General features: G+C 51.0%; 1 protein-coding gene across 1 annotated transcript; it reads left to right on the forward strand.

Annotated features, from left to right (window-relative positions):
- Nucleotides 1-973: 973 nt before the first annotated feature.
- RASGRP2 (RAS guanyl releasing protein 2) lies at nt 974-26,918 on the forward strand. Its single transcript, XM_063146194.1, has 17 exons — nt 974-1,065; nt 5,993-6,150; nt 8,496-8,598; nt 10,631-10,693; nt 10,910-11,041; nt 11,853-12,003; nt 12,843-13,016; nt 14,209-14,325; nt 14,659-14,940; nt 16,532-16,609; nt 17,954-18,076; nt 18,613-18,728; nt 20,438-20,579; nt 22,805-22,841; nt 23,363-23,521; nt 25,706-25,802; nt 26,562-26,918. Exons 2-16 carry the CDS (start codon nt 6,078-6,080, stop codon nt 25,762-25,764), a joined length of 1,809 nt encoding a protein of 602 aa, XP_063002264.1. The 5' UTR covers nt 974-1,065; nt 5,993-6,077; the 3' UTR covers nt 25,765-25,802; nt 26,562-26,918.
- The last annotated feature ends 373 nt before the right edge of the window (nt 26,919-27,291 follow it).

The raw sequence follows: 27,291 nt of genomic DNA on the forward strand, positions 1-27,291 counted from the left end.
TGCCGCGGGTTGCTTGTTTGTTTGAATGAGAAGAGAATGATCCAGCCGGATCCAGCTCAGAGGTCAATCTCTTATCTTCATGCTTGTCCCTCGAGAGTAAGGGGGCAGGAAGGTGCTTTGCCCATGCTCAGAGTTACTCTGGTGCCAATGCCTCCCTCGTCCTTAACCTTGAGCCTCCTTCCACAGATGGCTTGCCATGGGCACTCCTGCCCATGCTCAGAGATACCCTGGCACCGATGCCTCCCTCTTCCTCAGCTTTGACCCTCCTTCCAAAGTTGGCTTGCCACGGGGACTCTGTCCATGCTCAGAGTTACCCTGGTGCCGATGGCTCCCTCAGCCTTGAGCCTCCTTCCAAAGTTGGCTTGCCACGGGCACTCTGTCCATGCTCAGAGTTACCCTGGCGCCGATGGCTCCCTCGTCCTCAGCTTTGACCCTCCTTCCAAAGTTGGCTTGCCACGGGCACTCTGTCCATGCTCAGAGTTACCCTGGCGCCGATGGCTCCCTCGTCCTCAGCTTTGACCCTCCTTCCAAAGTTGGCTTGCCACGGGTTGGTTTTTTTAGGCGGCGGCAGCTAGCCTCTCGAGAATAAGGTGCGCGAAGGCACTCTGTCCATGCTCAGAGTTACCCTGGCGTCCTCAGCCTTGAGCCGGATAGGTGAAAAGGAGGTTCCGGGATTCGGGCGCCGGGGGTGGGGGTCGTGTTGGTGGCTTCTTTGCCTCTCTCCCCCCCCCCCCGCCTCTTCCTTCCTTCCTTCCGCCTCTGATCTCTGTCAGCGAAAGGGTTACGCCTTGCGCAGTGCGCTCGCCTAGCGCGCGGGTCGCCGGGGGAGACGGACGCGAGGCCACGGCGAGGGGCGTCCGACGCGGGAGCTGGCGGTGAACGGACGGCAGGCGGTCGGTGCAGCCCCCCCCCCCCGCGATTTTGTGTCCTCCCTTCCCTCCTCCCTCCCTCCCTCCCTCCGCCGGCGAGACGAGGCGGCGTTGCGCGCACACCGAGCTTCAGCCGGGCTCGAGCGGCTGTCGGAGCGCACCGGGGCGACCGGGCTGCAGCCGCCCCGAAGCCACGGTGAGTGCCGTCGCCCTGAAGGGTGGGGCGGGGGGCGAGGGACGAGGGAGGGGGATGGAGCCCAGCAGCCTGCCTTTCCTCGCCTCCTCTGCGGAGAGAGGAGGGAGAGAACGACCGGAGCGCCGCTCCACGCCCTCCCCCCCCCCGCAGCTCCTGAAGGCTAAGGGCAAGTGTACCGCCGGGGCATGTGCAGAGTGTGCGCCCCGCCACTTACCCTTGCCCTCCTCCCCGGGTCACCTGGGATGACGGGACAACAGTTCCATCAGGACTAGCACCCGAAGTGGCTGTGGGGAATCTACCCAAATGCCCTTCTAGGCAGTCGAAAAGGACGCCGAAGGTTGTAGGCCGGGTGGGGTGGGGGGTCAGCAAGGGAGTTGGAGGCTGAAACGATTGTGGGGCTTCGACTTCCAGATCTGTTCTGGGGAATAATGAGGGCAAAAGAGTGCCTCTGGGTGCATGCGAAGCGCCTTTCCCACGTAGCTCACCTGGGGATGGATAAAGGGCGCTGCGGGTGGGTATTCCCGGGATCACCTCTGAACTCCCACGCTGCCCTGCCCTTACCTTTGAGAGTGGAATTGAGGCTGGAGGGCGGGGAAAGGGCTGGCCAGAACCCTCACCTCCTCCTCCTCCTCGCCCAAATGGCAACCTCGTAAAAAAAGAGCAGAGAGACTCAGGGGTAGGTCAGGAACCCCCCTCCCACGACCCCACTGCTGCGCTGAATTTGCAATCACGTAAGGTGTCGCTTCGTGCCCACCCGAGGCGTGACTGTCAGCCACTTGACAACCCCCCCACCCCGGTCGCCCAAATGCCTCTCCTGGGGGAGAGCAGATGGACCATCTAGATACCCCAATTTGCCTCCCTTGACATCGGGCGACGGAGTGTGAGCCAATGGATTTTATTTTAATTTTTTTTAATTGCAGGACTCTTGTTCTGTGTTGATCGTGAATATTGCCTCTTCGGTGCACGGCGATGGGTGTCTTGTGGCGCCTTTGTGGGGGGGTGGGGGGGTTCAGTGCGCGGCTGTGGCAGGGACATTCGCTGTGCACTGCAGCGTGGTGACTGCATCTTGTCGGTGCAAGAAGGATATGTGTGTGTGTGTGCATGCGTGCGTGCCTCAGGAGAGGTTTATGTACAGGTCTGGTGGCGCAGAGAGGGTCTGCTTGCACTCCTTTTCGTGTGAAAGCATTGCATCCGCCTCCCCTGAATGTGTGGGCTTTGCCTTTTGTGCAGGGCGCGACTGCCTTCTCCCTGCCGCACATCAGTGGCTTGCGCCCTTTTGTGTGTGCAGCAGCTGCCGGTGTTGATAAATGTTTGTGCCGTACAATCTGCTCTCAATATATTTATCCTGCCGGGGAAGGAGGTGGTGGAAGTTGGGAAATGACATTTTGCAATGTGTTGTTCTTCGTGTGACTGATATTTTGCAAGTAGGCCTTAAGTGTGCAATGGAGGAGGAGGAGGAGGAGGAGGAAGAAAGCGGGGGGGGGGAGATGGAGGGAAATCAGTTTACAAGACAGGATGAGTGTAAACCAAAAAGATGTGAGATGTGGAAGAAGGGCTATCACACAGTAGCCCTTTACCACTGAAGCGACAGAATTCTGGATGTTGCGGTTTCTGCCCCCCACATCATTTGCCTGGGTGTTGAGCCCATAAAAACACACCACACACACACACACACAGAGAGAGAGAACTTACCTAAAAATAACTCCATCAGAAAAAAAAAAAGCCAACCCACTATTTCCGAGCACAAAGGCCTGTTTTAAAAGATTAATAATAATCGTCTTCTACGACACAAAGGCGTTCTGTGTGTAGGGATTCCATGCGCTGCTGTGCTGGAGGGAAGGCTGGAAGAACAGCCGAATTCCCACTTCTTTCCCTTGCTGCCCTCACATTCCTCCAAGGAGCTCATCTCTTGGCCATTGCCCTGACACCCTCACAACGACCCTGTGAGGTAGACTAGGCGGAGGGAGAGTGACCGGCTCAAGGTCACTGAGTGAGCTTCGTAGCTGAGTGGGGATTTGAACCCAGTTCCACAACAACCCTGTGAAATAGGACAGGCAGGGAATGATAGCCCAGCCTTTCTGGAAGCGCTCAAGGCAAGGAGCCGTTGCTGTGAACCTGGGTCATGGTCAAGGCAAGAAGAGAGCAGAAGGCAGCAGGCCCTCTCAGACATTTGCACATTTTTGGAGAAAGGCTGTCATGTTTTTATAGATGTTCATATTGAAAAGTAAGACATGCAGGCATGCTTGCTGATGGCGATGTCCTTCTGGAGAGCCGCCGTTTTTGTTTTTTTTTGCATGCAGGGGCATCAATGCTTGAGGTCTCGTTTTGTTCCTTAAGGGATCTCAGAGTGATGCCCTTTGCTTTTCAAGTCCATGCCCTGTATCCTGGGCATGGGTGGGCGGGTACTCAGAAGGGGGGGGGAGCTGCACACTGTGCGTGCTCAGGAGTGCTGCTTTCATCATCTTCCTATTCCAAGGCCGGGCATTGGTATTTGGCCATGATGCCTGGAGGGCCTTCTTGCGGTCCATTCGTTTGCCTTCTCCCTTTGGGTTCAGTCTTCCTGGAGAGGACAAGGGCACCGGCGGGGGCTCCTGAAGCCAACTCCAGATAAAAGGATCTGGAGCGAAAATGTCCGGCTTGGATGAAACCCCGAGGGATCCCTTAACGGGCTCTTCGTTGCATAGGAAAGCAGAGGCGCGGAACGTCTTTCAGCCAGAGAATTCCATATTGGAGAACTTCTCGAGCATCACATTCCAGCGGTGGGCGGGGCCAAAGGGCAGTAAAGGAGAGGGGCCAAAATGGCAAATGGAATCTCAGCATATTTAAGCTGCCAGAAACTAAAGCCTTTGTGCCCACTTTTTAGAAGGTGGGAGAAATTGCACAAAACCCGGGAAAGGATTGGTGGCTGACGGGAAAGGGTCGGTCCAGGGAAGGGAGCGGATTTGCCCCCCACCAGGGTCTGAACTCCTGTGGAAATGTCACCAGGTTGTTCTGAATGCATGTCCTGGTTTTGTTTTTTAAAAATGGTCACATGAACCACATTTGGAAGGGACGGAGGCCTATTTGTAGCATCGTTCGTGTGTCCTGAGCCTGGTGCTGCAATTGGTAGCTGTTCTTGGGATGGGGAAGCATCCAATGAGGCCGTGTCACAGCCAAACTCATCTCTCCGGACAAACACTTCCCTCCAAAGAGGCCACGGTTCAGGCCGGGCGGTCTCTCGCCGATCTGCGTTTCCACGGTCAAGCCCCGCGAGAGCTGGGCTGGAATTCCCAGGCCGAGGGGCCTGTCTAAACTCAGCTGCCAGCCCTGAGTCATCGCCTGGCAAACGCCCCGGGTCCCTGCCTGCCTTCCAAGCATTCCACGGCTGTTTCCCTCGTTCGGGACGACGGGGCTGGCCAAACAATCCAGTCCTTTTAAACTTGCAAGGCCCGTGTGTGTGTGTGCCTGTGTGTGTAAGAGAAGAGGGACGAGGACGTGCTGTGATTTTGCGCCATCGGCTCCCCAAGGACATGAGCTGCTCCTGGCCCTATTTGCAGAAGAAGACATTGTCTCCCGTCACAAGCTGGAAATGAATCCTGCTCCCCAACTCTGCCTTCCTCCTCTCCCTCACCCCCGCTCCATTTCCTACTGAACGGAGACGGAGAGAATTGTGGGCCGGTGACCGAAGATCACTTGGCTTAGACCTGGATGTCCAAAAACAGCCGGAGGTCTTTCTCAGAGCCAAGAATTCTGGGCCTTTTGCTGTTAGATTTGGAGATGGAGTGAAGGAGAGTTTTGTGTCTCATGGGATGAGGGTGGCTTGTGCCCACCTCGTCAAACTGCTTCGGAAACAGGCTGTGTGTCACATCTTAAAAGAAGCTAAGTGAGTGCATGTTTAGACAGGGAAAAAAAACCTACAACCCATAGCATTCCCCAACCAGCATATAAGTACTCTCTTTCTCCATCTAAACATGCATACGATTCTACCCAATTACATTTTTCCTCTTCCCTCCCCATTCTTCTCTCCTTGTGTGTCGTGTCATTTTATTTATTTATTTCATTTTTATACTGCCCAATAGCTGAAGCTCTCTTTAGATTATAAATCTTCAGGCAAGGGCTCTCCTGTTTTACTGCTTACACATAAGTCACTAGGGAGGCTGGGGCATTCTGGAAGCTGGAGGACATGTTTTTCTATCTAAAAGTGCATAGGAGTGTGCCCTAATACACATCAGCACCCAAAGCGACCTCCCCACACCTGTAAGACTGTCTCAAATGATCAAACTGCACTCGTAGAATCGTAGAGTTGGAAGGGGCCTGTAAGGCCATCCAGTCCAACCCCCTGCTTAATGCAGGAATCCACCCTAAAGCATCCCTGACAGATGGTTGTCCAGCTGCCTCTTGAAGGCCTCTAGTATGGGAGAACCCACAACCTCCCTAGGTCACTGGTTCCATTGTCGTACTGCTCTAACAGTCAGGAGGTTTTTCCTGATGTCCAGCTGGAATCTGGCTTCCTGTAACTTGAGCCCGTTATTCCGTGTCCTGCACTCTGGGAGGATCAAGAAAAGATCCTGCCCTCCTCTGTGTGACCACCTTTTAAGTCTTTGAAGAGTGCTCTCATGTCTCCCCTCCATCTTCTCTTCTCCAGGCTAAACACGCCCAGTTCTTTCAGTCTCTCTTCATAGGGCTTTGTTTCCAGACCTCTGATCATCCAATATGGTCGGTGCATATTGTATCCAAAATATGAGTCCTTAATGAAGCCCATTCTGGAGTTGACTTTGCCTATAGAACCCTTACAGAACTGGATCCCCTGTGTGTCATTTGGATGCCGTGTGTGTCATTTGGATATAGGCCTGGTCTAGCCATGGCCTGGGAGGGAAAAATCAGCTCCCTCCACTGCAAATTCAGGGCTGGTTGCACCTTTAATCGTTTTCTTCCCTTGTCCTCCTAGGCTCCGCCCCCCTCCTGGGGATACGTATCCGCCAACCTGGTGGCCGTAGTGAGTCTGTCTTGAGCGACAGGTTCAGGTGGCCAAAATGACTGAGACTCTGGACCTGGAAAAGGGGTGCACAGTGGACCAACTTCTACATGGCTGCATCGAGGCCTTTGGTAAGTGAAGGGGGCGGGTGAATAATAATAATAATAATAATAATAATAATAATAATAATAATAATAATTTTATTTGCTACCCGCCTCTCCCTCTGGATTGAGGCAGGGTACAACACAAATGCAAATGCCATAAAACACATATAATTAAAACATTCAAAACGAATACATCATTAAAAGCAGCACACCATTAAAAAAAGGCATCTTAAAATTCAACTGGGTAGGCCTGCCGGAAGAGATCCGTCTTTATGGCTTCCTTAAAATCCGGAAGACTGTTAAGTTGACGAATCTCTCCCGGCAAGCCGTTCCACAAACTGGGAGCGGCAGAAGGAAAGGTCCTCTGGGTCATACTTGTCAGCCTTGTTTTTGTTGGCTGGAGGAAATTCTTCCCAGAGGACCTGAGTGTGCGGGGCGGATTGTACAGGAGAAGGCGATCCCGCAGTTAGCCCGGACCCAAACCATGTAGGGCTTTAAAGGTGATAACCAACACTTTATACTTCGCCCAGAAACTGATTGGCAGCCAGTGAAGAGATTTTAAAACTGGTGTAATATGGTCCTCCTAGGTGTACCAGTGACCAACCTGGCTGCCATATTTTGAACTAGTTGACGTTTCCGGACTAGGCACAAAGTAGAAAATGCAACCTGCAGCTTAATGCATGCCACAACCAGCCGAGGTCGTAGGGGGCAACTTTCAGCCTGGCTATGGCACAATTTATGTATTTATTTTAAATATTTCTTGGCCGCTTTACAAGGCACAAGCCTCCCCCACGGTGGTGCACAGCAATAAAACACATAAAACCGCTATGATATTAAGAGCGATAAAAACACAATATAAACAGCGAGGATACATAAAAGCAGCAATAAAACCCAGCAGTACAGCAGCAGCACCCCTTCCTAAAACTTGGCAACAACAGCAGATGTATTAGGGGAAGGCCAGAGTAAAAGGATACGTTTTCAAGGCCTTATTAAAAGCCTACAATGATGGAGGATGGCAGACCCCTGACGGCAGCGTATTTCAGAGGTGTGGGGCCACTGCAGCGAAGGCCCTTTCACCTAACTGCTCTTACAGAAGAACGGCCTTTCTTGGGTGGGCAGGCTGATACAGATAAAGGCAGTCCTTTTGAGTAATTTGGTTTCAAACTGTTTTAAGTGTTAAAGTTAAAAGAAGCACTTTAAATTGGGCTTGGAAACACACCTAACAGCAATGCAGAGATTTTCAAATACAGATTTAAAACAACGATGCTAAAATGCTGTGATTTTTTTTAAGGTCTTGAAAGGGTTATAAAAACTTCTGCAGGGATTCCTGCCATCCTATCTCCTAGTAAAATTCACCGGCAACTCTTTTGTTCCGGCGTTTTGAGACGTGTCTCTTTCACTGGTGGGAATGGGAGTACTGGAAACTGACCGTACTCGAAATGGACCTACTTTGTCCATCCCCAGAAATGCCAACATTTATAATAGCTCAAGGTGTTCTGCATTTCTTTCCTCATTGGCCATCGGCAACCTGCAGACGCTGTTTGAGCCTGCTGTAAGAAAATGAAGGAGTTTGCTTTTTCAGGTTGTCGATTGCCCCGGGGGAAGGAAACGCTGGTTCCCTAAAAGCGAGTAAATTTGGGCACGTCTGAGAAAACGTTCTCCTCTTTTGCCGCAATCTACGTCTTCCCCTTTTGATCTTCCTTTGCATCTAATAATCAGCTGTCTCCGGCCTGGTGCCTTCCAGATGTCTGTGGGACTACATCTCCAATTATCCGCTAGGGTTGTGCTCCGCTCCGTTTCGAGTCGTAGAAGCGGGAGCGGAGCGGCCCGATTCGCCTCCACCAAAGGCGGATCCGAATCGGGTCAGGGGAGCTGTGGATCGAGGCGAAGCGGGGGAGGGGGCTTATTCGGCCACCCATTTTGTCCCCACTTCCCCACTTACCTGCCTCCGCTGTCCGCTGCGGAGGCAAGTAAGTAGGGAAGGGGGGGCAAAATCTCGATCCAGCCCACCGGATCTCGCTCCGCAGAGTGGAGCAGGGGAGGGTCGGATCGACCCGAAAGTTCCAGATTGGGCCACGAAGCCGTTCGGGGGGGGGGGTGTCTGTGCACAGCCCTGTTACCCTCACATGCTGGCTGGGGATGGGTGATGGGAGGTGTTGTTCCACATGCCTGATCAGGGCTTCTTCCAGGTGTCATTGCGGCCTGGATTGAGTGGATGACTCTGTGAGGACCCCCTGGTCCCAATGTGTGGTGGGAAGGAGCAAGGTTGCAGTTGTGTCCCTCTGTGGGGCAGGAGGTGGCTGGGAAATACATTATTATTATTATTAAGCGCTAAGGGGCTTGCTGTGACTTGTTTTGTGCTCCTTTTGCAGATGACGAGGGCAAAGTCCGCGACCCCCAGGTGGTCCGCATGTTCCTCATGATGCACCCCTGGTACATCCCTTCCTCCGCGCTGGCAGCCAAGTTACTTCAGATATATCCTTTCTGAGCTCCCTCTGTCCCTCCAACCTTCATTCCCAGCCAGTATCTCCATTCCTTCTGTAGATGGCTTATGCCCACCGTCCCCAACCTGGAGCCCTCCAGATGATGGCCGTTGTCGCAGTCCAACGGATTTGGAGGGTACCAGGTTGGAGAAGGAGCCGCTGTCCACTTCGTTTCCCTTCTCACCCGGCCACGCCTCGATTCTGGAGTCCTGCTCTTCCCAGACATCAACATTTCGGTTAGACATTTGAGGCGTTTGGTGTGGAATCACCATGCCTCACTCACTCACGTTTTATGGGGTGGGATGTAAACACATCTTCACCTGTTTGTAAACTTCCTGTGTTTTCCTCAGTGCTTTTCCTCTTACTGCAGAGACTTCTTCTTCTTCTTCTTCTTCTTCTTCTTCCTCTTCTTCTTCTTCTTCTTCTTCCTCTTCCTCTTCCTCTTCCTCTTCCTCTTCCTCTTCCTCTTCCTCTTCCTCTCCTTCTTCTTCCTCTCCTTCCTCTCCTTCTTCTTCTTCTTCTTCTTCTTCTTCTTCTTCTTCTTCTTCTTCTTCTTCTTCTTCTTCTTCCTCTTCCTCTTCTTCCTCTCCTTCTTCTTCCTCTTCCTCTCCTCCTCCTCCTCCTCCTCCTCCTCCTTCTTCTTCCTCTTCCTCTTCCTCTTCTTCCTCTCCTTCTTCTTCCTCTCCTCCTCCTCCTCCTCCTCCTCCTCCTCCTCCTCCTTCTCCTTCTTCTTCCTCTTCCTCTTCCTCTTCCTCTTCTTCCTCTCCTTCTTCTTCCTCTCCTCCTTCTTCCTCTCCTCCTCCTTCTTCTTCTTCTTCCTCTTCCTCTTCCTCTTCCTCTCCTCCTTCTTCTTCCTCTCCTTCTCCTCCTCCTGAGAAGAATGGAAGAGAAGCCCCATCTCCACAGGTGTAGATCCGCCACAACTAGTCTATATTTATTTTAAAGAGGTGTGGTTTGAGTTGCACTTTCTGCATTTTTTCCCCAGTTCTAGAATACCCTTTTTAGGGGGGCGGTGACCAGAACTTTTTGCAGTATTCCAAGTGTGGTCACACCACGGATTTGTATGAGGGCAGGATGATCTTGGCTTTTTAAAATTTTCAATTCCTTTTAAAATCATTTCACAGCAGAGCACACCGGGTCGAAATTTTATTGAACTCTTTCTCCATCAGTCACTGCCAGCATCAGCATATATGTGAATTTTGGGAAATTTTGGTTGCCTAAATCCACATTTTTCCTAATTAACCCCCCCCCCCCAATCTACACTTCCGAGCCAGAAGAAGCATTAAACTCTTTGTTCTTTGACACTCCTTTGTCGCTGAGCTGTTTTTTTTTTTTTTTAATGACATTTCAGGGGTCGTAACGAGCAATCGTGTTTAAAGGAACAAGCAATTAGTGCTATATAAATAATTGATGTTTTCTTTTTAAAGGACGGCTCAGGCTGCCCCTCCCCACCAGTGGCCGCTGAGATGAATTGGGTTCTTCTCCTTTCCCACCTACATGTATCGGCTCTGTCACGCCCACTGGTGTGGATGGAACATTGTGGGGAGAAAAAAAGTCCAATTTCTCCATTAGTGTGGGAAGTCAATGGCAGGTCCCTTTGTAGCTAACAGTGGAAACGCATTGATTTATTAGCACTGGCAGCCGCCCACCTGGCAGTGAAAGACTTCTGTTTGGAGAAAAGCAGTCCATTATTCTCCAGGTCGCCGTGGTGGATGGGTCCTTTATGGCCTCTCCAATCCCAAGGGCAAAACATAGAATCATAGAACAGTAGAGTTGGAAGGGGCCTCTTAGGCCATCAAGTCCAACCCCCCCACTCAATGCAGGAACCCACCTTATAGCATCCCTGGCAGATGGTTGTCTATCTGCCTCTTGAAGACCTCTAGTGTGGGAGAGCCCACCACCTCCCTACGTCACTGGTTTCATTGTCGTACTGCTCTAACAGTCAGGAAGTTTTTCCTGTTGTCCAGCCGGAATCTGGTTTACTTTCATTGAGCCCATTAACTCTCCTTAACTCTGCCCTGAACTTACCAGGAATCCCGTGGCTCCGAAAACAGTTCCCTTCAGGTGAAAACATGCCACCTGGTCAGGTAAGTGTTGCAGCAGCGGTATGGCTGGCTGTTGAAGGTTACCATTATGGGCGTCCGCAGATATTTTTCTGGAGGGAAGGGTAAAGTTACCTTATCGGGAGTGCTTGAGGTGTGGGGTTTTTTTACGACAGATGTTTCTGTGGTTTCTGCTGGTGGTAGGGGTGGGTGATTTCTGGTGGTCTGGACTGATTTCTGTCTCTCTCGGCCTCGTCACAGATACTGGATCTCGGCATTCCCAGCAGAATTCGATCTTAACCCGGAGTTGGCAGAGCAGATCAAGGAGTTGAAGGAACTTCTGGGCCGGGAGGGGAACCAGTGCCACAGCAGCCTCATTGACATAGAGAGCGTGTAGGTAAACAGTGGAAAGGGAACCCTCTGCAACCATCCGTCCCATCTTCCCAAGGCCTCCGTCGGCTATGCTTGCTGCTGGGGTGTGGCCTTCTGGGGAACTCTGGAGGGCTTGATTTGGCCCTTGGGCCTGAGTTTATGGGTTACGTCCTGGGAGGGGGTTGGATGCCGTTCCAGTACACAAACATTTGGCAGTGAATCTGGCCTTTCGGAAGTGTGCAAGGAGGGCCAGAAACGTCTTTCCTGAATCCTTGAGCTCAGCTCCGGGATGTGTCAAGATAATAAAGAAAGGCGTGGCTCAGAGCACATGCAGGCCGCCTTTCCCAAAGCAGTGTCTTCTTGGTGGTGGCTCTCTCTTTGTGGTGTTCGCATCTTGAGGCAGGCCTGCCAAGTTCACACAGCAGGAAGCAGAGTCGACGAAGCTGGGGAACGCTTTGGCTAAGGCAGGTGCACGTCACCTCTGGCTGAAGCTGTTCTTAGGGGTTTGATATCTGCTTAGCTGTTCCAGCGAACTGGTTTTCGTCCTGGTTTTAGCAATATTGTGTGTGTGTGGGATTCCTGTAACCTGCCTTTGAGGCTTGTTTTATAGGGAGACCTGTAAGGTGGCAGCGCTGGTGGGTTTAAAAATAAGATTAATCCTCCCAATTTCCAACAGTTAATAATTGCAACCAGCCCCACAACATCTGGGATAGAGGACCAAACTGCCAGGTGGGCCTCAGCCCCGGAACCTTTTTCTTGAGCAGCCTGCCAATCCGTACATGGCCATTTGCACGTCCCAGATGGAGGCTAGCCTCTTCTGTCCCCCTTCCAGCCCTACGTACAAGTGGAAGAGGCAAGTCACCCAACGCCAACCCCTGGCACAGAAGAAGCGCAAGACGTCGCTGCTTTTCGACCACTTGGAGTCCGGAGAGCTGGCGGAACACCTCACCCACTTGGAGTACCGCTCCTTCAGCAAAATCCTGGTGAGTAAGATGGCAGTGGTTGGACATGCGTGTGCGTGTTGGGCGGAGGGGGAGGGTTAGAGACAGATGGGCAAATCTGCGGAGGCGGGCGGCAAAGCACAAAAATCTGGCCACCGTCTGTGTAAATTTAACGTTTGTGCAAATTCGGGCATCCTCTGTACAAATTTGCAGAATCTTAATTTTTTTTAAAAAAAAGCACAAGGAAGTTCCCGGAGTTTGGGGAACCATCTGTGCAGCTCAGCTCACAGGCACAAAGACTGTGAGCTGCGGAACTCTGTGGAGCCAAAAAAGAAATGGATTCCCCAGCGATGGACGTTCAAACTGAGCAAAACTCACGTGTGTTGAAATGTTCAGGTTTCCATCTTGGAGTATGTAGAACCATAGAATAGTAGAGTTGGAAAGGGCCTGTAAGGCCATAGAGTCCAACCCCCTGCTCAATGCAGGAATCCACCCTAAAGCATCCCTGACAGAGGGTTGTCCAGCTGCCTCCTGAAGGCCTCTAGTGTGGGAGAGCCCACCACCTCCCTAGGTCACTGGTTCCACTGTCGTACTGCTCTAACAGTCAGGAAGTTTTTCCTGATGTCCAGCTGGAATCTGGCTTCCTTTAACTTGAGCCCGTTATTCCGTGTCCTGCACTCTGGGAGGATCGAGAAGAGATCCTGGCCCTCCTCTGTGTGACAACCTTTTAAGCATTTGAAGAGTGCTCTCATGTCTCCCCTCAATCTTCTCTTCTCCAGGCTCAACATGCCCAGTTCTTTCAGTCTCTCTTCACAGGGCTTTGTTTCCAGACCCCTGGTCACGTCTTAACTCATGCCTGCCCCCTTCACCTCCTCCCCCAGTTCCAGGACTACCACAGTTTCGTCATGCACGGCTGCACAGTGGACAACCCAATCCTGGAGCGATTCATCACCCTCTTCAACAGCGTCTCCCAGTGGGTGCAGCTCATGGTGCTCAGCAAACCCACCGCTCAGCAGCGAGCCCAGGTCATCACCCGCTTCGTCATGGTGGCCCAGGTGAGGAGCGACGGTGGGGTGGTCCGTTTGGAAAGGCAGGCGCTCCTCGTAACAGTCTTGATCGCCACGCCCCCTAGGAGAATCCAACATTGCAGGCAGCCGTGTGGATGCATATCAACACCCCAGTTCTGACAGTTTTAATCTCCACCAGGAAGAGGTCTTTGGTAAAGCTGAACGGGTCTTAATTTCCCATTCAACCCACCCTAAAAGACTTTGCATTATAGAAGGGAAAATATATTGTTGCTGCAAAAATTCATTCCCACCCCCAGCTGCTGTGAGGCTTTCAGTGAAGCTCAGAGGGAGCAGTGAAATCCGAGGGAGGTGGCTGATGATGTCAGAGACCCTGCTGATAAAAAAAAGTGTCCTGTGAGACCTGCTTCTGCTACACCACCGCTAAGAGCTTTATGTCTGGAAGCACCCAGGGCGAGGAGCTGTTGCTGCGAACCTGGGTCTTGGTCCAGGCAAGAAGCGAGTAGAAGGCAGCCAGGCCCTCTCAGATGTTTGCATATTTCGAGAAAGGCTGTAGTGTTTTTATTGATGTTCATCTTGAAACTGAAAAAATCAGTCCAGTGCGGAATCCATAGGTCTGATTCATAGAATTCTAAATTCATTTGGATCCGTTGTGAGTTTTTTTAGTGACTAGGCAGGCTGGTAAGAGAGAAAGCATTCTCTGAAATCCCCTGGACTAGACCGGCCTTCTCCCGACCTGGCACCCTGGGATGATGGGCCTTGTAGTCCAACCCATGTAACGGGCACCAGATTGGCCAAATCTGGATTAGGCCAAGCAGAGGGCGTGGCTTTCAGGAAGTTAGAGAGTCCATACACCATTGGTGATCCAGACTCATCACAAGTCAGTGTGGCATAGTGGTTAAAGAATTGGACTGGGTCTTGGGAGACCCGGGTTCTAGTCCCTGCTCAAACAGGACCCTCACTGGGTGACTTTGGGCCAGTCTCTGACTCTCAGCCTGTCCTACCTCGCAGGGTTGTTGTGAGGTGAAAACAGGGAGGAGGAGGATTATGTAAGCCGCCTTGGGCTCCTTGAAAGAGGAAAAACAGGCAGGATGTAAATGTAATAATACAATAAATATGCCTCCGATGCAACCAGGAGGGTGGCCCTGACTCCTCCTCCACTGTCCGTTCTCTTCCTCGCCCATGTCTGGCTCTGGATCCGTCCCTCCGGCGGCGCTCACAGAGGCTGCTCCAGCTGCAGAATTTCAACACGTTGATGGCCGTGGTGGGCGGTCTCAGCCACAGCTCCATCTCTCGCCTCAAGGAGACCCACAGTTTCGTCAGCCCCGAGACCACCAAGGTGGGCGAGGGAAGGGGCTTGGGAGCAGGGGGAGGGTGTGGGTGGAGGGATGACGGAGGGCAGGTCCTGGGGAACGAATAACCTGGTTCTGGTTCCAGGTTTTAGGACACACAGGGACAGAGGAGTTGCCTTCTACTGAGTCACACCCTGGGTTGACACTGTCAACACTGACAGCAAAGGGCTTCAGGCAGGAATTTCCCCTGGTGCCGGGGATTGAACCGGCGACCTTCTGCCTGCAAAGCAGATGCTCTGCCAGTGAGCCACGGTGTGCGTCTGTCATAGCTCTTCCTCTTCAGCTGATTCCGTTTGCCTTCTTCCCGGGGCACCATCCAGGTCTGGGAGTCGCTCCTCGAACTGCTATCGTCGGCAGGGAACTACAGCCGTTACCGGCGCCGCTTCGCGGAGTGCGTGGGCTTCAAGTTCCCCATCCTGGGCGTCCACCTCAAAGACCTGGTGGCCGTCCACGTGGCCCTCCCCGACTGGCTGGACCGCGCCCACACGTGCCTGAACGGGAACAAGTTGCAGCAGCTCTTCAGCATCCTCAGCGACCTGGCCATGGTCCAGAGCATCCGGCCCCCGTTCGAGGCCAACCCTGACCTCCTCAACTTGCTCATGGTACGGTTTCCTCCGGCAACTCCTGGGATCTCATGTCCCATGCTCCTGTCCCTGTTGTAAAAATGCACGCACGCAGGCTTTAATCAATGAGAGATAACGGCCGGGGGGAGAGTGGGAAAACCATGCATTTCTGGATCATAAAGTGCTCTATACGTATGTAAGGTTAGTTTTCGAGGTACGTAACGGCTGCTGTTTTCAAAATAGCGGCCATATATGGCAACAATTTTAAAAACTGAACATAAACTAAAGCAATCTGATATGGACTCACATCTGAATGAGGTTTGAAAGGAAGCAGGAGCCGGGCACCTCTCAATCGTGCCTGGATCTGTATGAGGCTATTAGAGGGAGAGGAAGTCGCTGCGGATCTACAAATCTAGTGCCTGAATTTGCTTTGCTTTTTTCCTCCTCCCTCCCCATCCTCTTTCCTTTCATGTCATGTTTTTTAGTTTGTAAACCTGTGGGCAGGGACTGTCTCAAGAATTATTTTTGTAAGCCACCTTGAGAGCCTTTTTTGGCTTAAAGGCGGGATAACAGTGCTATGATTTATTATTGCTATTATTATTAATAATAATAATAATTAATTAATTAATTAATTGCATTTTTATACTGTCCAATAGCTGAAGCTCCCTGGGCGGTTCACGAAAACTAAAACCATTCAAAATATAAAACTAACAGTATAAAAACATGATATAAAATACACATTAAGAACTGATTAAAAACATACCGTACATGATTACAACATCTTTAAAACATTCTAAAAATTTCACTGGATAGGCCTGCCGGAAGAGATCAGTCTTTATTGCTTTGTTAAATGCTGATAGACTGTCAAGCTGACGAGTCTCCTCCGGCAGGCCATTCCATAGTCTGGGAGCAGCAGAAGAGAAGGTCCTCTGGGTAGTAGTTGTCAGCCTGGTTTTGTTTGATTGAAATAGATTCTTCCCAGAGGACCTGAGTGTGTGGGGCAGATTGTATGGGAGAAGGCGATCCCGCAGGTATAGAATCATAGAATCATAGAATAGCAGAGTTGGAAGAGGCCTACAAGGCCATCGAGTCCAACCCCCTGCTCAATGCAGGAACCCACCCTAAAGCCTGGACCCAAACCATGTAGGGCTTTAAATGTAACCAACACTTTATACTTTGCCTGGAAACTAATCGGCAGCCAGTGAAAAGATTTTAAGACTGGTGTAATGTGGTCACCCCTAGGTGTACCAGTGACCAGCCTGGCTGCCATATTTTCAACTAGTTGAAGTTTCCGGACCAGGCACAGAGGTAGCCCCATGTAGAGCGCATTGCAGAAGTCGAGCCTCGAAGTTACCAGTGCGTGCATGACAATCTTTAGGTCTTCCAACTCTAGGAAGGGGCACAGCTGGTGTATCAGCCGAATAAACTAAATACAATGGAATTCGGAGAACTTTGGTGAGTCGGGTTCTGGTGATTCACAAAGCCCTGGTTCTAACCCTCTGGGTCGCAACAGAGGTCCGAATGGACAAATTTAGCTTCTTTTCCAGCTAAATGGATGTGCTCTAAGCCTCCGCAGCGTTTGTGCAGGGAGGTTGTGTTCCTAGCTCTGACTTTATGGTACTTGTGGCAGGTCTCTCTGGACCAGTACCAGACAGAAGAGGAGATCTACCAGCTCTCTCTACAACGGGAGCCACGGAACAAGTCCACGGTAAGCACGGGTTTTCCTGGAACTGGTGCAAGAGCTGTGACTTGAGTCAGTCTTCCTTCTATCACGTCGTCCTGCGATCTTTGCCCGTCTGTATCCCAGCCCATTCCTTCACCCTTTCTCTCACGTGAGTGTCCAGGCTGCCTCCGCTGATGTTTGTCACACTGCGATGGTGGGGCTTGAATTATCCTTCCTTCACAGCCTGTTCTAGGCTTCCTCCCTGGGGGATAAGTTTCCTGTTGCCAGGGAATGCAGCCGCTGCAGGCAGCTGTATGTTTGAGATCCGATTCTGCGGCTTCTTCCTCTGTTTCCCTCTCTCCCGCCCCAGCGGAGAGGAGGATGGGGTTGCCGTAAGAGAGGCCCGCGCAGTGCTGAGCAGTGGTTGTTGTACGTTACACTCTGCGAGAGTGGCCTGCGGAGAATCAGCATAACGCAATCTCTGGCGCGTTAGGATTGGAGCAGGCCGGCCCTACCAGAAGGCAGAGTGAAAGAGTCCCTTCAGGCGGAAGACGCTGGGAGTGGAAGCCAGGCCTTGGAGGAGAGAGCCCTGAGCTATGCCCTACGGCTCCTAAGCTAGCCTGTTGCCTTCAGGTAGTACATTGGGGCGTGCTGCTGATCCATCTCCTGTATGGAAGTGAAATTCAGCTGCTAGTCCAGTTGGCTTCTCTACATGGAATGGAAAGAGGCACCATCTTGTGCTAAACCTCAGGCAGCAAAATGTCTTGGGCGGCGCTGTTTGTATGAGGGGGGGAAAATCCATATTCAAGGGTAGCCCCTTAGAGTTCACCTGGGCAGGCGTGGGCCCAGCCTCCTACGTCTCAATCTAACCTGGCTCCCAGGGGTGTTGTCAGTGGTGCAGCTAGGTCATATTACACCCTGGACTTTACGGTCTCATGGGGGCAAACTTTAGATCCCCACATATATTGCTTCAGTTGCGAAACACAGAGCAAACTATGCTTTCCTTCTCCATACATCATCTTCCATGCTTTACAACTGCTTCTACTCACCTGATATGTTAGAGCAGCCTTCCTCAACCTGGGGCGCTCCAGATGTGTTGGACTACAACTCCCAGAATGCCCCAGCCTGCTGGCTGGGGCATTCTGGGAGGTGCAGTCCAACACATCTGGAGCGCTCCAGGTTGAGGAAGGCTGTGTTAGAGCAAAACGAAGTTGTGCAGTTAACACATGCAGGAAGGGAAGGAGGGCTCTCTCCCTTCTGGACTTCGCGTATCAAACCACGCACTACCCCAGAGTCAGCTGCCTCTGGCTCCAGCAGGTACAATCCCTTTGCTGCCTTCCAAATGTGTATTCCGCCCCCCACCCCACCCCTTTTTCTTCTCTGTTCCAGCCTTCCAGCCCCACGTCCTCCACCCCACCACCCCAGCCCGTCGTGATTGAGGAGTGGGCATCGGTGCCCAAACCCAAGCCGGACCAGGCGGTTGTGCGCAAACACATCGAGAAGATGGTCGAGGTAGGATGCAGCAGAGGGGTGGGTGGGTTGGGGAAATAGAGGAAGATGTGGAAGATAAGGCCTTGGCTCATAATGTGTCCTTCCCAAGCTGCCACCAGCCAGATCTCTTGGACTACAACTCCAATCATCCCCAGATTTTCCAAGCTTTGATAGGGTGGGTGGGTTTACTTTCCATACCTTTTGTGTGTATACATCACTCCATTTTCCATTCACAATGGTCGGAGTGATGGGTGTGTGGGTGTGTGTCAATTCCTCCTCCCTCCCAGTTCCCTTTCCTTTTGTGTCGTGACTGTAATTTATTTATTTATTTATTTATTACATTTTTATACCGCCCAATAGCCGAAGCTCTCTGGGCGGTTCCTGTAAGCCTGCAGGAAGCGACTGCTTTATTGCTGAGCTTTGTTAAGGGCTGCTGCTGGTGCCGGTCACTGTGGACAATGCACCAATAGCAAGAATTCAAGGCCGTGTCCTGTGCTCCTAAGGTCATGAGACAGGGATCCACTCCTTCCTCCCTCCCGCCCCCATCTGTCTTTCAGTCTGTCTTCCGGAACTTTGATGTGGATGGAGATGGACACATTTCCCAGGAAGAGTTCAAGATCATCCGAAACAATTTCCCGTACCTGTGCAAATTTGGAGACCTTGATGAGAATCAGTGAGTGCCTCTCTGGGACGGTCCAACTTCTAATTATATATATAAAAACATTTTTATCCCACCGTTTCGTTTCCATTTAGAACCTGCCACGGTGGCTTCTGTCATTTTATGTTGGATTTCCCCCTGTGTCAGGCATTTTTTGGGTTTTCGAGTTCACTTTGTCGGAGGGATGAAGTGTTCTCAGCTGGCGCTAAGGCTGACACTTCCTTGCGCCTGATGGAGTGGACCCTATTCCCCCAAAGTTCCTGCCAATTTTTTTTTTTTAGACGGCACAAGCCTCCTCTTTGCGTTTGCTGCCACCCATCACCCAGAAACAATTTTTAGCTCCGTCGCTTTGCATCAGCAGCGGGAGGGCAGCTTAAAGCCTTTTCCCGACATTTAAAATGGCATCTTTTCTGCTCGTGGCCAAGTTTTACTTTTGGAGAGGAAAAAGGCAAGTTGACACCGGCCTGCATCTGGGATGCGTGTGTGAGCAAGCAAGAGACGGAAAGATGTGTGTGGGAGGGAACTCTGTGTTCTTCTGGCAGGCGTGGACTTCAAGCCCAGCTATTTTATGGCGACATCCATCCCCTGGGAGAGGACCCAGGAGACCTGGCTCCCAGCCCTCCCTTTGTATCTTACTGTGACTCTCTTCTGGGAGCGAGAGTTACAAGGCCTGAGTCCTGGTTTTCCCTGTTCGGCATCAAACGCCACATCACTCCTTATTTGGTGACCTGCCTCTCTGAGCAGCTGTGCCACCCCAGGGCAGCCCCATATCTAAACACGGGGGGGGGGGTTTCCTCTCGTATTTTGTGGTTTCCGCTACTTGCTGCTTCCCTCAAAGTGTGTGGGAGCCAAAAAGGGCTCGCCACGGCTCCCTTAATGCTGCGCTTTGGACCTGACAGTCTCTTAAGACGCCTTTTCTTAATTAATTAAGGTATTTCTTGGCTGCTGCTTCGGGCGATAAAATACATTAAAACAGTAAAAATGTTAAAAGCCGTAAAACATAAACACAGTAAAATAGCAAAGAAAGCAATAAAACCCAGCAATAAAGCCACCTTCAGCAGCAACGACACCAGGGATGCCAAAAAGAAAAGGCCGCGGTGAAATAATACGTTTCGCCTGCAGCTGCCCTAACTTTGCAAAAGAGAGAGACCGGAGGTTTTCACTTTAAGCATGCTCTGAAGCACATTTCTGATGTGGCAGTTCAGGCTGTGGTTACTCCAGGGGTGGGAGAAATGGCTCCCCTGCCCCGGGGTTAAGGCTGTTGTTCAAAGCGGTTTGCGTTACTGGTCCTCTCGGTCGCTCGAAAAGCAGAAAGGAAGCCACAGTGTCTCGTAAGGCAACGTTAAGGCAATTGTCTTAGTTGGGCCAATGCAAATGTCACACGGTGGTGTGTAAAAGCTTCCGGGTTCTTCCAAATGTGGGGCAGATTCACCGGCCCACGGACATCAGAGCTTCTACTGATATTTTACGTAGTGCTGTTGTTACTGCTTGTAATTAAATCTTGGGAGAGATATTTCAACCTTAGAATGGAGAAATCACTGCACAAAAAACGGGGAAACCCCCCCCCCCATGTGGTTGTGGGTTGGGGGAAAGGGGGCAGGGTTGTATTTGGACGACAGGTGGCCTTGCTCTGGGAGATCTGGGAAGGGCGTTGCCCATGGACGGGCTGTGCCCAAATCACGTGCGTCGTCTTTCCGCTTTTAATGGGCATCTTTGGAACACAGGGACGGCTGCATTAGTCGGGAAGAGATGATCTCCTACTTCATGAAGTCCAGCATGGAGCTCAACGGCAAGATGGGTTTCATCCACAGCTTCCACGACACCACTTTCCTGCGCCCGGTGGCTTGTCGCCACTGCAAGGGCCTGGTGAGCTGTTTGCTGTGTGTCTGGGTGTGTGCCTCTGTGTGTGTTTCTTTCTGAGAGTTTTTTTGCCTTTGTGTGTGTGTTTTTCTCCCTGTCTGTCTTTCTTTCTTTCTCTCTCTCTGTCTGCGTGTGTCTCTGTGGGGAAATGGGGTGGAGCTAGGGGAAGGGGTGTGGCCATTTGGGGAACCCTAGAGGGCTGGATTGGAACTGCAGGAGGGCCGGATTTGCCCCCCCCCCCAGGTCTGAAGTTCCCCACCCCTGGGCTAATGAAACAAAAGCATGTTACAAGGCAGTTTTATTGGATAGAGTCCAACTAAAGTCCGCTTAGAGTAGACCCGTTGAAACGAATGGGTCTTAAGCGGGTCATGACTAACTGAAGTCCTGCTCGCTTCAATGTGTCTACTTTAAGTAGGATTGCAGTTGGATTTAGAATCATAGAATAGCAGAATTGGAAGGGGCCTACAAGGCCATCGAGTCCAACCCCCTGCTCAATGCAGGAATCCATCTTAAAGCATCCCTGAAAGATGGTTGTCCAGCTGCCTCTTGGAGGCCTCTAGCATGGGAGAGCCCACCACCTCTCTAGGGAACTGGTTCCATTGTCGTACTGCTCTAACAGCCAGGAAGTTTTTCCTGATGTCCAGCCGGAATCTGGCTTCCTGTAACTTGAGCCCGTTATTCCGTGTCCTGCACTCCGGGAGGATTGAGAAGAGATCCTAGTGACGTTACCAGCTATGTGGTTGTTTGAATCAAGTTGTTTTCAGGGGGAAAATGGGTGGAAACGATCGGATTTGGCAAGTCAAATAGCTAGCATGGTGGTAAAAGAAATAAAATCAAAATAAAGAAGAACTCGGATGTAAGGTTTGAGTTTGTTTTTTAATCTAAAAAATGTGACATTTTCAGCCTTAAGCTCTACAATTTTGCCCCGTTCCGAATCTTCTACAAAAATAATAAGAAAAAGCTTCCTGGAATGCAGGGTGTGTGCGTGTGTGTGGTCTCGGGGTCACATCCAGGGCTACGCAGATGTGTGTGTAACTGGCGTGTGTCTTTGGGTGTGATTGTCAAGTGAATGTGCTTAATCGTGGTGTGGTTAAACGCTGGAACAAGAGTTACAGATAAACAGCCTAGTGTGAAAGCAAAGACAGCTTGGGCTGGCTGTTCAGTGCCTCCTCGTTCTTGTTAAAATCTGTAGATTTCTAAAAGAGCATTCTTCCAAAAGGCATTTAAAAACCAACCAACAAGCTGCTAGTCCACACTGTTATAACATCTTTTACTCTTTTTATCTTTTTTGCCTGTTTGTTCTGATGTCATGTTTGGGTTTCTACGGAAGGAATGCTTTTAGGGTCATCCTGACTATGGCCCCGTTCAGAAGACACCTTAAACCACAGTGAATAAAGCAAAAAGCCTTATTCACTGGAGTTAAAGCTGGGGTTTAAGGTGTCTTCTGAACACAGCCTGGCTTTCTGGCTTAACCATTGTGGTTCAAGCAGTGATTTAAGGTGTCTTCTGAACAGGGTCATTTTGTTAATTGGATTGAGTATGTTTGATTTTAGGGTTGCCCCTTACGAAGCGTCTCGCTACTTGACCTGTATTTGGCCCTTGATACGTTATTTTTCAGGCGACTGAGAAGTCCTTCTCTCTCTTTTTCTGTTCCATTAACATAATGCTAGCAAGCTTTTAAAACTTGGCAGGTCTCTTTATCCTGCTGAAGAGATCTGTGTAGTTTAGCGCGTGTGATTCTATTTTACCAACACAGTTGGCTCAGTGATCCAAATCCTCGGAACCATTTTGACTCCAGTTTTCTTTCATTGTGGTGAACCAGAAGAAGAAAAAGAAGAAGAAAGTTAAAGGGCTCAAGTTAAAGGAAGCCAGATTCCAGCTGGACATCAGGAAAAACTTTTGACTGTTAGAGCAGTGTGACAATGGAACCAGTGACCTAGGGAGGTTGTGGGCTCTCCCACACTAGAGGCATTCAAGAGGCAGCTGGACAAGCATCTTTCAGGGATGCTTTAGGGTGGATTCCTGCACTGAGCAGGGGGCTGGACTCGATGGCCTTGTAGACCCCTTCCAACTCTGCTATTCTATGATTCGAAGAAGAAGAAGAAGAAGAGGTACACAAAAGCAAGAAAAGGAGTTGATTTGGGCAATATGTGAACAGCGGGACTAGTTTCTGAACACCCATCCTTTTACTCACCCATACTGGACATTCCTCTCTCTTTCTCTCTCTCCAGATCCTTGGACTCTACAAGCAGGGGCTAAAATGTCGAGGTAAGTCGTAGCAGTGTGAGGCGGGGGGCGGAGATTGGTGGCAGGTATGGGGTGCATGCAACTTGAGTGGCTAGGTTCACACAACATGCTAACCCACACTCAGTGAACGTGGGTTACAGTGTTGTCTGAATGCAGCGCATTTTCCGCCGGGCGGCTTGTTAACCATCCAACGTGGGTTATTTTTCGTGCACAAGCTACCTTGAGAATCCGTGGTTTGCTGTTGGGTTGTTAAAAAGCCACGCTGCATGGTCAGCAGGACACCCTGCAGAAAATGCAGCAGCGTTCAGACAACGCAGTAACCCACGGTTCAGCAACAACCCACACTCAACCATTGAGTGTGGTTTAACATGTTGTGTGACCCCAGCCAATGTGTACAGAGGCACCCACCCCTATTGTACAGAAAGTAGCCAGTACAAGTCATTTATTGGGTTGGGGCGGCGGCGGAACTTGAAGGTTAACCTTGTAAGAGAAATCATACGACAGCGACATGTGCCGTAACGCTCTTCCCTTGCGCCGTTCAGCCTGCGGCGTGAGCTGTCACAAACAGTGCCGGGACCTCCTTTCCGTCGAGTGTCGCAAACGCACCAAGAGCGTCAGCCTGGATGGACCAGCAGCACTGCCGGCCCGTTCCTTCAGCTTCTCCCTGCCACGACCTGGGCGGACGTCCCTGCGGCATACAGGTAGGGCCTCTGTGTTGACCCAGTTCATAGCAACACGGCTAACGTGTTGTCTTGTCTGGAACGGCTTCTTTCGGCAGAGGTGTCGCTACGTGGTTAAAGATTTGGGGCCCAGGCCCATAGGACACACCTCTTTTCTTCTTAGAAGAAAAGGTTCCATTAACAACCAAGCTTGTGTGTGTGTGCGCGCGTGTGTGTGTGTGTAGGGTGGGGGGGGGATTTGGGTTAAACTTCCCCCCCTAGAATGTGGGAAGGCTGAGGTTAACGTCAGCTGCAGGGCAATTAAACCCAGCAAGAAATACACAGAATAGAAATGTAATTGACACGCTTAGAAATGTAATAGAATGAATGAATCGCTTCTTGCAGGGGCGTCTTTCTTTCTGTATTTTCCAGCCCATATTGGCTGCGTTTTCATGAGTTGTCGTCTTGTAGCATCTGTGATCGCAAGCTGTTTTTTAGAAACTCGATGCCCCAAGTCTGGTTGTGCCCCCCCACCACACCCCCACCCCGGTTGAGCCACACCCAATGCCGGAAACCAGCTTTTCCTCCCAGATAAACGGTTCAGCCCAGTTTTGCTTCCTGCCCTCTGCACTTCTCTGCTTGACAGCTTTCAGACGGGTGCTTCCTGTGTGTGTGTGTGTGTGTGTGTGTGTCACTCCCTGTGTGTGTTTTCACTTGGCGGGGGGCAGGAGGGGGGGTCACACTTCAGCTCTCTGGGCTGCTGGTTTGAGATCCCCCCCTCCTCTGCTTCTGGAATCAAATCACAGCTGCTGTTTTAAATCCTTCAGCCTCTGGAAATGCTGTTAAAACTTCCAGGATCTCTGTATGCCAACCTGTGCCCCATTTCCTTCTGCCCCACATCCACTCAGCAAAATATCTGCTGATAGTAGAGCGTTGGCTATTGGGGAGATATAGAAACGTAACAAACAAATAAATAGATAAATATAGTATTTATTTGTAGTCCCTGGATGGCGATGCAACAACTCCCCCTGGTGTTCTAAGTCTGTCTTGCGCCAGCGAGTTTGGAATAAATTCAGCTGCGGTTCATCTGTATTGATCCAAGTCAATCGGAACTTGGCCTCTCAGGCGTCCTCTTTTTGGCTTCCCTTGGCAGGGGCGCCGCTAAACACTCAGCCGCAGCGTGTTGTGTGAACAGGTCCATTGGATTGCTTGTTGAATGGGGTGGGGTAGTCAGGAAACCATTTTTTTAAAATCCACATTAGTTCACACCCGGGTCGATTCAGATGCTTATGGAATCATAGAATCATAGAATAGTAGAGTTGGAAGGGGCCTACAAGGCTATCGAGTCCAACCCCCTGCTCAGTGCAGGAATCCACCCTAAAGCAGCCCTGACAGAGGTTTGTCCAGCTGCCTCTTGAAGGCCTCTAGGGTGGGAGAAGAGCCCACAACCTCCCTAGGTTACTGGTTCCATTGTACTGCTCTAACAGTCAGGAAGTTTTTCCTGATGTCCGGCTTCCTGTAACTTGAGCCTGTTATTCCGTGTCCTGCACTCTGGGAGGATCGAGAAGAGATCCTGGCCCTCCTCTGTGTGACAACCTTTCAAGTATTTGAAGAGTGCTATTGTCATATATGCCCCTACTGCTCCTGTGTTGGGAGCAGCTGATGCAGGTAATCAATCAGAAACATATTCTGATTCAGAAGATGCTGAGCCAGTGGGGGAGGAAGGTCACAAGGGAGAGCCTCCAGCTGCGAATGCGCCCCTCCCAGAGTCTGTCTCCTCAAAGCCAGATCCTATGCTCTCAGGAGACAGCGAATAGCCAGAAGTTAAAACATTCAGTGAGATTAGCAGCAAAGAGACAGTCTGAGAGATTGCACGTGAGAAGGCATCTATGCATCCTTCTCCAGCTTGAAGCTTGGGACATTTGAAAAACCTTTTCTTTCCTTTGTTTTGCTTAATTTGCATAGCGTTGCCTAGGGGGGATTTTCCCATAAAGTTGCCTAGTTTGTGTTACAGAAGTGTTAATTGTTTTCAATAAAGCTTTGTAGGTTGGCCTAAGAACTTTCCTTAGTTTTGACTCCTTGGAGATGCTTGGGCAGCTACAGCACAGGACAGCTATCCTGTCTCCCCTCCATCTTCTCTTCTCCAGGCTAAACATGCCCAGTTCTTTCAGTCTCTCCTCATAGGGCCTTGTTTCCAGACCCCTGATCATCCTTGTCTCTCTGCAGAAATCCAGGAGGAAGATACACAGGCTGTGGAAGACGGGGTCTTTGATGTCCACCTATGAGGCTGACGCTGAGGGGCTGCCTGGAATCCAGGCATCAGGTGATTGTCACAGAGGAATTTCGCCGCCTGAGAGGAAAATGCCTAGCAGAAGATCCTTGCGCCATTAGAAGATAAGAAGTGCTTTGATGCTGGATCAGACCGAGGGTCCATCTAGTCCAGCACTCTGTTCACACAGGGGCCCACCAGCCATCGACCAGGGATGAACAAGCAGGACATGTTGCAATATTGTTGTGGTTCTTATTTGGAGCCCGGATTTTGCACCCTGCTTGTTTTAGAAGTGCAGCCTGGGCCGGATCCACACCGAGCAGGTTATGACTCTTTGAAAACGGTTTGAAAACTGCATATGGAGTTGTCACTACAGTTATAAACCATTTTAAAGCAGTAGTGTAGATCCTGCCCAGATGCAGCCTTTGTGATGTTGTCGGGAGCGATTCCGTAGCCTACAGCGAGGTGACCGTGATTTCCCTCTAATCCTGACCTCGGTACTCCCGTGCCGACAGAAATGAGGGCAAATTTGGGGACTCCGCAAAAGATGAGGGAGGTGTTGGCTGGTTTGTGGTTGGCAGAAGTATCCCCCCACAAAACCTTCAAAAAAAGTGGGTGATGGTGTCTGAAAAAAGGCCTACGGTTCCCAGCATGCCTCAGTCAGCATAGGGGAAGGGGGTGGAGCTAAGAGAAAGGGCGTGGCCATCTGGGAAATCCAGAAGGACCGGATGAAGCCTTACGGCTCCCTGCCCCAGTGCATTGTGGGATTGGTAGTTTTTATTTCACTCTCCTTGTTGTGTTTTGTCTTTGCAGAAACTTCCCCGTCTCTCTCTTCTTGCTATCCTCAGCCAGCGTACCAGCAAGTCCTCTGCTGCGTCCCAGCGATGTCCCCGCCTCCTCCCGACTGTGTGTGTTTTTAGGTGGTGGTGGTGGTGGTGGTGGGTGCGGTAGGCTGAGAGATGATCCGCTGAGACCCCCGGCTTAGGGAACCTTCTTTGGATCACCTCTCTCTCTCTTCCACACCGGCTTCGGCGAGGGTTTCCTTGGCTGGGCGAAAGGATTGGGGCCTCTGCTGTCAATCACAGGCTGTTCCAGAACGTGTGTATATTTGTATCAAGAACTGGATTTCGAGGTGTAAGAATAATGATAATAAATTTGACACTTCCTGCATATCAATCTGTTCCATCCTCCGAAGAGCCTGCCGAAGTCCTGGGGGGATTTGTCTCCCGGGATGGTGGTCTGGCTCTTCTTTCGATAGCCCACGTTGGCCTAATTTATCCACCCATTTCCTTCCGTCTTTTGCCTGCTGGGCTAGCCCCCCACCACCTCTGCTAGCCCCATCTGGCACCCGGTTTCTTGACCGAGCCTTGGTCCCTTTAGCAGCGGCGTCACAGGTGCAAATTCAACAGGCAAAGCTTCCCTCTGTCCCTGCATCTCCATGCTGCAAAACTCCTTTCTAGCAGGTGCAAAATTCCTCTGTGCTGGAGGAATAAAATTGCAGGAAACGAAGAACCCAAGCCGTCATGACACAACTGCCTTTCTG

This window comes from Elgaria multicarinata, chromosome 21, assembly GCF_023053635.1.
Source record: "Elgaria multicarinata webbii isolate HBS135686 ecotype San Diego chromosome 21, rElgMul1.1.pri, whole genome shotgun sequence".
Taxonomy (NCBI): domain Eukaryota; kingdom Metazoa; phylum Chordata; class Lepidosauria; order Squamata; family Anguidae; genus Elgaria; species Elgaria multicarinata.